Source organism: Lepisosteus platostomus, chromosome 6 (assembly GCF_059453375.1).
Source record: "Lepisosteus platostomus isolate fLepPlt1 chromosome 6, fLepPlt1.hap1, whole genome shotgun sequence".
Classification (NCBI taxonomy): Eukaryota; Metazoa; Chordata; class Actinopteri; order Semionotiformes; family Lepisosteidae; genus Lepisosteus; species Lepisosteus platostomus.
Genome location: NC_142616.1, coordinates 7,151,256 through 7,161,754, shown reverse-complemented (window position 1 = coordinate 7,161,754; position 10,499 = coordinate 7,151,256). Strand labels below are relative to the sequence as shown.

General features: G+C 41.3%; 1 gene segment (V, D, J or C); it reads right to left on the bottom strand.

The window, feature by feature from the left end:
• The window catches only part of LOC148659963 (immunoglobulin gamma-1 heavy chain-like), a 41,648-nt gene extending 33,352 nt beyond the window's left edge, over positions 1-8,296 (bottom strand). The window contains 2 exon segments of the C gene segment in view: positions 7,733-8,034; positions 8,154-8,296. Of these exon segments, the coding sequence occupies positions 7,733-8,034; positions 8,154-8,205 (354 nt within the window).
• Between the last annotated feature and the right edge of the window lie 2,203 nt (positions 8,297-10,499).

Here is a 10,499-nt window from a genome sequence, read left to right as displayed (position 1 = left end):
TATTTATTAGGTTCAGTCAGATTTCAGAGAATTGGCCATGGAAGATCTGAGCAGTCATACAGGTTAATGTAGAACCTTTGATCGCATAGTTCACATTATGTCACACAATTACAACCTACACCCATAGGCTCTAACTGCTGGGTATCTCTGTGTGTAGAAGTCAGAATTTTACATTGAGATCTATTTGTGAAATAAGGGGGAAGGGGAAGAAATATTATTTCTTTCCAGGATCACCATAAAGTATAAGTGTGTATATCAACTCACATGCAGGCTGTATTAACTATTCAATTTTATTCAACCGATGTACCTAATTTGAAGGTTTTTTAAACATATTTTAAAGAGGTCTTGTAGAAAGGTAATGCTATTAACTGAATTCACAAATTCCTTGTTTGATTATAACATCCAGAATTTTTAGTTTTTCGGAGAACACAATTGCGAAAACAGTGCACTCTTTTAGCTTCAGTATTCAGATTCAATATTTTCTGGCCGACGTATGAGTAATACATTTGGTTTGGAGTGCCAGTAAAGGTCTTCCATTAATACTTAACAAATTCTTTAAAAAGTCGTATCGTCATGGAATCCATGAATATAGAAATGTTTCTTCCCGCTCGTGACAGTGACTTGAGTTCCTTTCCCCCAGTAGGCCAACCTGTCACAGCGCCACACTGTTCTAGTGTGTGCAAAAACTGCTGAGTAACACTCAATCTTCTTATTTAAAAATGAAAGCATTTCCCTTTTATTCTTTACTGATTTAAACAGACCAAATGACAGAGAAATCTAACTAGGTGTTTTTTTTTTATTTTGACCAAAATTTGACAGTCATATTTTTTTGGGAAAAGCTTTCAATTCTCTCACTGAGGATCATCAGCGTGCACAAAGACTGGTTGCTTCAACTGTGGTAGTGGCCACAATCAAAACTACCCAGACAAACTACCCTAGCTTTTACTTACAATTAAGTATTCAATTTATATATATATATTTATTGAAGAACATTGATATTTTCAATTCAAAATTTTGATTAATTGTTCTTTATATCCAGATGTATGTTTGTAATTAATTCACAATGATAATAAGATGACATGTTCATTTTCACTCTAACGTGTTATTTAAAGTGGGTCAGAAGAAAACCATGAAAACGTTTTCTATATATGATGCATATTCAGTCTTATGATTGATTTTACAGATGAAGAGGTTTATATAGACAGCACAAATACAATAATACTTAAAAAGCATTATAGGAGTAAATCCAATATGTAAGTTATAAAAATATTTTATATATAAAGCTTATAAAAAGCATCTAACAAATTAACCAATTGATATTTCAAAATAGTGTGAACAAATTAAAGCACTGTGTTTTACAAAATAGTTAACCAAATTGTGCTGTCTTCTCTGATATTCAGATCAGCCTGTGTTGTGTAGCTTCATATGGAGGGAGTTTCTGTAATGGTTCTGTAATTAATTTATGTCAGTGTGCCACCGTAGTTATCACAGCGATTTACTGCCGTACAAAAACTTTCATTTCCTCCATGCAAGGGATTGTAGGGGTTTATGAGTTAAAGAAAGATTGCAGACAAACCATTATTGATAAATATTATTGATTTTATCACAGTGGTCAACACAGGAGGCTAAAATTAATTTTGTAATTATAACAAAATATCTGAAAACACTGATTCACAAATATATCTGTGTACAGTATATATTTAAAAAATATGGTTGCTTTCACAAATATTAAAAGCACAATAATGGTGAAGTTAATTTTTCCTTCTTTAAAAACAGTTTAAAGAGTAAAAACAAATGAGTATTTAACTGATTCTGGCAGGAAGGTCATATGAAAAATCTTTGCTGACAAGTCTAAATTGGCTATTATCTTAAAGTTCAAAACATGCGTTTCTATTCTGTGAGACTAATCACATTGTGAAAACATCCTTTAATTCATAATTTACCTTGTTGTCAAACACAGAACAGAATCTTCCTCTTTCTTTTCCATGACTGCCTTTTGTTCCTTGAAAGTATTAATGACAGGAGGATCGACAGCTTTGTCTCTGCAATTTCTATATTAATGTCTCAAAAAATAATAGTCTATCTTTCTCATTACTGTTAAATATGTTCTTGCACTGCTTTAGTTTTCAAAAGGCAATGAAACAAATAACAATCTCTGAATGTACAGATGAGCAGGCATGTTTAAAAGTAAAATACTTATATCAAAACTGACAGAAGGGCTTATGTTTCTCTAGGGAGATGAATCATGTTCTAGGCTTGACCAGTTTCCTGTTTTTAATCTCATAAGAACACTTGAGAATTAATGAAGGTGAGCAGATGAAATTTTAACGTGTTGTGTCCCTGTGTCAATTTGATTAGAAAACTACGATGTTGCAACAAGACCTTTACTATGAATTAATCAGCTGTTCATTTCTGGAAAATAAAAAAGACATAAATCACAGAACAATCCATGTACTCTAGCTGCCATTACAGAGACTGTCCAAACCTGTCTGGAAATGCCCCAATACGTCAGGCTCTCTAAACCAATCTAAATCACGAATTAGTTAAGACATGAAATAATTTCATTGTGATCAATGAAGTAGGGTATTTGTTAAAACCACTGAGACATCACATGGGTCCAAAATCTCCATACCCCTCAGTCCTTAAATATCTGGGATTTCTGAAATAAACAGATTGCTTAAGTGATCAATAACATGAGGGTTTTCCCAATCATTAGAAACAGATGACCTATAAAACTAGATTGGGAATTACTAGGAGCAGGGTTGGAGACCCTTGAATTAGGGCTATCTGTAACATTACCTGCCTCCATAAGACTAGGTTTGGAGATCCCTTATTGAGGGTTAAATGAAAAAAACTGTATTGAGGCTCTCCAGGATCAGGGACAGAGACTCCAGCTATTAAACTGTGGACTTCTGGTTAACCTAAGACATGTAGAAAATAAAGTAGGGCAAATCATAGTGCATTTTAGACACTAGTAGAAGGAGCTGTTCACTGTTCGAAGGAGTTTGAAGTTTATAATCTAGGACTGACTGGATTTTCAACGTTTCCTGGCCATGTCGACACTGTGTTTACTGTGTAACAGCGACCCCCTATGACTGGTCAAGTTCCTGCGTTTTGTAAAAGTAAATAACCTGAATGATCAATATTTTCTGGGAAACACTTAGAGTTTTTAGAATTGTAGGGAACAGAACGGAAGCTTATTAGAGCCATGGAGAAAAAGAAAATGTATATATGAGATATCATTGCGTTTATATGAGAAAAGTATGCTGTTTATACGAGGAAATTATTACGTTTATACAAGAAAATGATTGCATTTAAACACAATGGTTAATTTGTGAACATTGTTGCCTCCTATGTTAATACTGTATATTGTATTGTACTGTATATGAAATAATATTGTCCCGTGCAAAGTAGCATTGACTTTAACAACAGTAGAACATCATCACACTCCTCTTTTTGGAAAAAAATAATCTAAAGGAGTATGTTCTGTCTTTTGTATAGATGAAGTACAATACCATGTCAGTAAGCACTCCCAGATTAAACGCGTAGTGCTTTAGCCGTTTCTGTGACAAGTAGAAATGACACTGCGTTCCAAACTTATGTTCCAAACTTTGTGATGTTATTATAATAAGCTTCTGTACTACAGTACAGTTTACAATATCTGTATGATATTTATGAGGATAACAGCAAGGTAGGTTTTCCAAGAAGACAAACATAAATTTTACACCCAAAAAGGACTGTAATGGGAAAAAAAGATGAGAAAATAAAAAAACAAGAATAGGTCTTTGCAAATTCAAAAGTACAAAAAAACATTTTTTTTGCTTAAGTTTTAATTATAATAATAATAATAATAATAATTGCTTACACTTATATAGCGCTTTTCTGGACACTCCACTCAAAGCGCTTTACAGGTAATGGGGATCCCCTCCACCAACACCAATGTGCAGCCCCACCTGGATGATGCGACGGCAGCCATAGTGCGCCAGAACGCTCACCACACACCAGCTCTCAGTGGGGAGGAGAGCAGAGTAATGAAGCCAATTCATAGATGGGGATTATTAGGAGGCCATGATTGGTAAGGGCCAATGGGAAATTTGGCCAGGATGCCGGGGTTACACCACTACTCTTTTTGAGAAACGCCCTGGGATTTTTAATGACCACAGAGAGTCAGGACCTCAGTTTTACGTCTCATCCAAAGGACGGTGCCCGTTTACAGTATAGTGTCCCCGTCACTATACTGGGGCATTAGGAGCCACACAGACCGCAGGGTGAGCACCCCCTGCTGGCCCCACTAACACCTCTTCCAGCAGCAACCTTAGTTTTTCCCAGGAGGTCTCCCATCCAGATACTGACCAGGCTCACACCTACTTAGCTTGTTATACACAATTATGAACAAGAAGATTAAGGCATCGTGTGAAAACCTGTATAAAATATGTTATGACTTTAAATCATTAAATGTTTTAAGGTGCAGATCTGTTCAAACAGGCCTGACATTAGTGAGAGGACTGTCAGGGGGCTGTGAGGGGTGACAGTGAGGGGACTTTGTCAGGGAGGTGACAGTGAGGGGACTCTCTCAGGGAGGTGAGAGGGGGCGACAGTGTGGGGACTCTGTCAGGGGAGTGAGAGGGGTGACAGTGTGGGGACTCTGTCAGGGGAGTGAGAGGGGTGACAGTGAGAGGACTCTGTCAGGGGGGTGAGAGGGGTGACAGTGAGGGGACTCTGTCAGGGAGGTGACAGTGAGGGGACTCTCTCAGCGAGGTGAGAGGGGGCGACAGTGTGGGGACTCTGTCAGGGGGGTGAGAGGGGTGACAGTGAGGGGAATCTGTCAGGGGGGTGAGAGGGGTGACAGTGAGGGGACTCTGTCAGGGGGGTTAGAGGGGGTGACAGTGAGGAGACTCTGTCAGGGAGGTGAGAGGGGTGACAGTGAGGGGACTCTGTCAGGGGGGTGAGAGGGGTGACAGTGAGGGGACTCTGTCAGGGAGGTGAGAGGGGTGACAGTGAGGGGACTCTGTCAGGGGAGTGAGAGGGGGTGACAGTGAGGGGACTCTGTCAGGGGGGTGAGAGGGGGTGACAGTGAGGGGACTCTGTCAGGGGGGTTAGAGGGGGTGACAGTGAGGGGACTCTGTCAGGGAGGTGAGAGGGGTGACAGTGAGGGGACTCTGTCAGGGGGGTGAGAGGGGTGACAGTGAGGGGACTCTGTCAGGGGGGTGAGAGGGGGCGACAGTGACGGGACTCTGTCAGGGAGGTGACAGTGAGGAGACTCTGTCAGGGAGGTGAGAGGGGGCGACAGTGTGGGGACTCTGTCAGGGGGGTGAGAGGGGTGACAGTGAGGGGACTCTGTCAGGGGGGTTAGAGGGGGTGACAGTGAGGGGACTCTGTCAGGGGGGTGAGAGGGGGTGACAGTGAGGGGACTCTGTCAGGGAGGTGAGAGGGGTGACAGTGAGAGGACTCTGTCAGGGGGGTGAGAGGGGTGACAGTGAGGGGACTCTGTCAGGGGGGTGAGAGGGGGTGACAGTGAGGGGACTCTGTCAGGGGGGTGAGAGGGGTGACAGTGAGGGGACTCTGTCAGGGGGGTGAGAGGGGTGACAGTGAGAGGACTCTGTCAGGGGGGTGAGAGGGGGTGACAGTGAGGGGACTCTGTCAGGGGGGTGAGAGGGGTGACAGTGAGAGGACTCTGTCAGGGGGGTGAGAGGGGGTGACAGTGAGGGGACTCTGTCAGGGAGGTGAGAGGGGTGACAGTGAGGGGACTCTGTCAGGGAGGTGAGAGGGGTGACAGTGAGGGGACTCTGTCAGGGGGGTGAGAGGGGTGACAGTGAGGGGACTCTGTCAGGGGGGTGAGATGGGGTGACAGTGAGGGGACTGTGAGTGAATCTCACTTCCTCACTGTGAGTCTCGGGCACAGTAATAGACGCCACTGTCATCAGCTTTCAGGCTTGTCATCTGTAAGTAGACTGTGCTGCCATAGTCTGTGCTGATGGTAAACCATCCCTGGACTGAGGGTGAGTAGCTGTTTTCAGTGGTATAGTAGTGTCCCAACCACTCCAGACCCTTCCCAGGGGGCTGTCGTATTCAGTGTGTAGCATAGCTGCTATCAGTCAGGGAGTATCCAGACACCTGGCAGGACAACCGCAGGGACTGTCCTGGCTTTCCGATTTCCAATGCCGACTGTGTTAACTGGACACAGTGTAGATCTGCAGGGAAATGACACAGTGTATTATTGACATTTATAGCACTGTAATTATCTTAACAACAAGGGACAGAAACACAAAAATAAGAACAATAATGGAAGACAAGAATATCTGTTCTTACCCCAGAAACTGATAAACAGAAGCATTAAATGCACCAAAACCTGCATTGTGTTTGAGGTTGAGTGATCAGAAATGAGTAATTTCTATTATATGAGGAGCAGCAGTATTTATCTGTAGAGTGTATGTGTGCTTGATTTGCATGTCTTCAATATTAACATAGGAATTGTTCAACACCTCAGTATACACAGTACTTTGCAGAATGCTCATAATGCATAATGCATTAAGTTGTCATAATGCATTCAAAATGTTGGTCCATAAGCACCTCACTACAGTTTCTTATTGGTAAAGTCTACAAACGCTTCACATTGATGTTATTATGAGGGGACAAGTGAGAGACAGAACTGCTGGAGCAGTAATGATCACAGTCAGTCTGTTTTCACTGTACAAAAAATCAAGTTACATTTAAATCTCAAGAGTCAGTAGAGGCATATTTTACATCCTGCTACTGCGTTAGAAACATCATTGGGGGTGAAAAGGCCATTTCTCAAAAATGTAATTGTAAGCTGGTGATGAGGTGGGGGTATACAGTATGAGTCAGGACTAGTGTCCTCACACACGCTGGTAGTGAGATCCCTGCTGTCAGCTGTAGTATTCCTGTCCTGTGGATACCTCTGGAACCTCTGGGTTTTTTCTGAGTTTTTAGATAAGACCAATTAACCTGAGGTACAGTAATTAGCACCTCAATTTGACTCCATTCCTAGGTCCTGAGGTTTCCATTGGTGATTTGTAAACTGAAATTAAACAGATTGAGGGATGGATATATTTGGCTCAGTTGGGCCACTTAGTCAACTCAGAATTGGCTGCAGTTCATTTCTATGTGCACTCTCTTCTTAGCACTTAGACCTCTGAAGCAAGTCTGGGCTCATCTGTCCCATTTTTCCCCTTTATCTGAAATTGATTCTTTGTGTGAAATTGTTCAAAATATAAGATGACCTCATAGCGTGTAGAAGCATTCTGTGATGATATATTTTAATGGATTAAATACTACTGCTGCTATTACTACTAATAATAAAAATTCAAATGTATATCTTTATCTTTGCTTGCCAAGCAGTGTTGTATAATATCAGTATCATATTTGAAAGTGTTCCAATCATTAAGATAATAAAAAGAGATTCCTGAAATGTAGTGTTGAATGTAAGAGTTTAACCCCATTAACTGTGGACATCAAATCCTCATTAACTTGAATACTGTACATCAGTGGACATCAACCTCAGAATTATTATCATAACTTAGTAACAACCTAAAATTTGAATTTACATATGTGCCTGTTTTCACATTTCCTAATATGTAGATGGGATAATGTTTAACTGATTTTAATCAAGAATTGATTTTTCTTTCATTGACAAGCTATGGATCACAAAGCCTGTCAACACTACTGGCAGTTCTGCTAGATTTTGTCTCACCCTACAGGCCACCTGCTGCACGGTGTCTCTCGCGCAGTAATAGACTGCAGTGTCTTCAGCTCTCAGACTGGTCATGTCCAGATACAAACTGCTGCTGTCCTTCGAGGCCGTGAATCTTCCTTGTACAGCCGGGGCGTAGCTGTTGTCAGAACTGGAGTAAAAGTAAACTATCCACTCCAGCCCTTTCCCAGGAGCCTGGCGAATCCAGTACATGCTATAGCTGGCAACATTAAACCCAGTAACTGTGCATTTCAATCTGTGAGACCCTCCGGGTGTGACCACCGCTGACTCAGACTGGGTCAGCACAACATCGGACTGGACACCTGCAAGACAACAAGGGAATTAATGTGACTCTGAGGTCCTCAATAGATTCAGGTTCTAAGGTAGTAATTATTACTGTTCGGTTATCCAATAAAGCAGAGTTACACCCTCAGGAACGTACAGGACAAGGCAGCCAGAGAGAGCAGGAGACCCAGGGCCAGAGGAGCTGTCATGATTCCAGCAGCAGAGCGCAGTCTGTTCTTCACACAGTGACAGGGGCAGCGCCTGGGGCTTCTACAGCTCAGCAGCTCCTGCTGGGTTTAAATAGGAAACACAGCTCTGCTAGATTTGCATGTGTGACAGAGACACCAGGTACCATGGAAACATCGCAGATGCGTGTGATCTGCCAGCCTGCAGATTCCCATTTCACTCTCTGTCCTTGGCTGAGTGCAGTGTTTTGTACTTTGTCTTATTGCAAAGGAATTAATTAACTCTTTTAAATACTAACAATATGTAAGAGCAACCTGAATATATTATATCCACTATAAACTATAGGATTACCAATTATCATATGGATTGTTAATTGGTTAACCTATTAATTATTAATTATTAATTCTGCATAAGAGTTCTGCAGCAGGAGATATAGTTGAAGCCCAGGCACAGGACTTAGAATACCTTTAGAGGTTAATAAAGGAGTTAGTGAGGATCGAATGCAGGCTGATGATAGAGGTGGGGCCGAATTAAAAAGCAGGAGAATTTGAGCAAAAGAAAGGAAAAAATAAATAAATAAAAAGGGACACGTGGCTCCCCAGCCAAAAATAAAGAAAACGACAGGCTGGTGAGTAGACATAGGAAGGCAAATAAATTAAAATGGAAAAAAAAATATTTCAGGATCAGACAATCAGAGTTTAAAGATCAGAAAATAAGAAAGTTATTAACTTGATAGTGAGAGGAAAGCAATCATTGGGTTCATGAGGTTTAGCTCTAGTGATGGAGTGGAGATTCGGCGTTCTGAACAGACTTAAATAGAGAGATGATTAGTGTGATTGGGAACTAGGTCAGGAGCCTGATTGAACGATTGAAGGTTTAATTGAAAGTTTGAATGACAGTGCTCGTGGGAATGTTTCTGTTGTCAGGGGCAACAGAAGGACGCCAGCCCAGTCATTACAGCAAAAGTGTGAAACATCTTTAACATCTAAAAATGAGGAGTTCTAAATTATAGGTGTTGTGAGCATTAACAATATAATGTGCTGTTTCTACTGTTTAAATTAGTCGTAAGTATCACGTTATCTTTAAACAAAAAGTAAGAACAAAAAGAAAAAGCAGTTGTGAAATGTTTAGAAGAGGTGGCACTTTTTAAATGTAAAATATTATATCAAACCTGACAGACAGAAAGACCTATGTTTTCTCTAAGGAGCTGAATCATGCTCTAGGCGTGACCAGTTTCCTGTTTTCTAAGCTCATAAGAACACTTGGGAATTGAAGAAGACAAGCAGAGATAAATGAAAATTTAAGAGCTTTTGCTGCTGTGTGAATTTGATAGCAAAAACTACTATTGTCTGTTGCAGCAGACTTAACTATTATTCAACCTTTAGGAAAAAAACTCAGTGGAGTTTCATACAACCAGGTTCTCTTGACCACCATCACATCATCAATTTGACACTCATTTTATTGTGATCAATTGATCAAATGTAATCAAGAATGTTAAAACCAGTAAAGTAGGCAATAAAATCTTACTACACTTTAGCCATTAGAGAACTGGGGTCTCTTAAATGGACTGATGCTTTATTGGTTAATTGACAAATAGCACACAGATCTTCCCATCTGTAAAAAAAGGTGACCTGCAAGACTAACTGGACAGGGGCTCTCCAGGACCAGGGCTGGAGGCTCTCTGATTTGGTGTGACCTATGAGACTAATTGGACTAGGGCTCTCCAGGACCAGGATTGGAGACCCCTGCTATAAACCATGGGGACATCTGGTCGACCTAAGAATTAAGGAAAAATAAGGCAGGGTAAATAGATACCACTTGGAGGAGCTGTTTGCCGTTTGAAAGCTCATAAAATAGGATTAACTGAGATTGGGTTTGTTCCAGTTTACTGTGCACCAGCGACCCCCTGTTACAGGTTATGCACCTGCAATGGAAAAGACAGTACAGGGAACTGAGTGATGAATACTATTCAGGAATTCTTATTTTCTTTTTAGGATTTTAGAGTACAGTTTACAATATCTGTATGATCTTTATGAGACAATAGCAAGTTTTAAAAAAAACAGCAATATGGGAAAGAAAATTGCAAAGCCAAACATCGGTAGTTCAAGGTAGCATGTGAAAAGCTGAAATATTGCATGACTCTTCTGTTTTTGGGCGACAGTGAGGGGACTGTGTCAGGGGGGTGAGAGGGGGTGACAGTGAGGGGACTGTCAGGGGGGTGAGAGGGGGTGACAGTGAGGGGATTGTCAGGGGGGTGAGAGGGGGTGACAGTGAGGGGACTCTGTCAGGGGGGTGAGAGGGGGTGACAGTGAGGGGA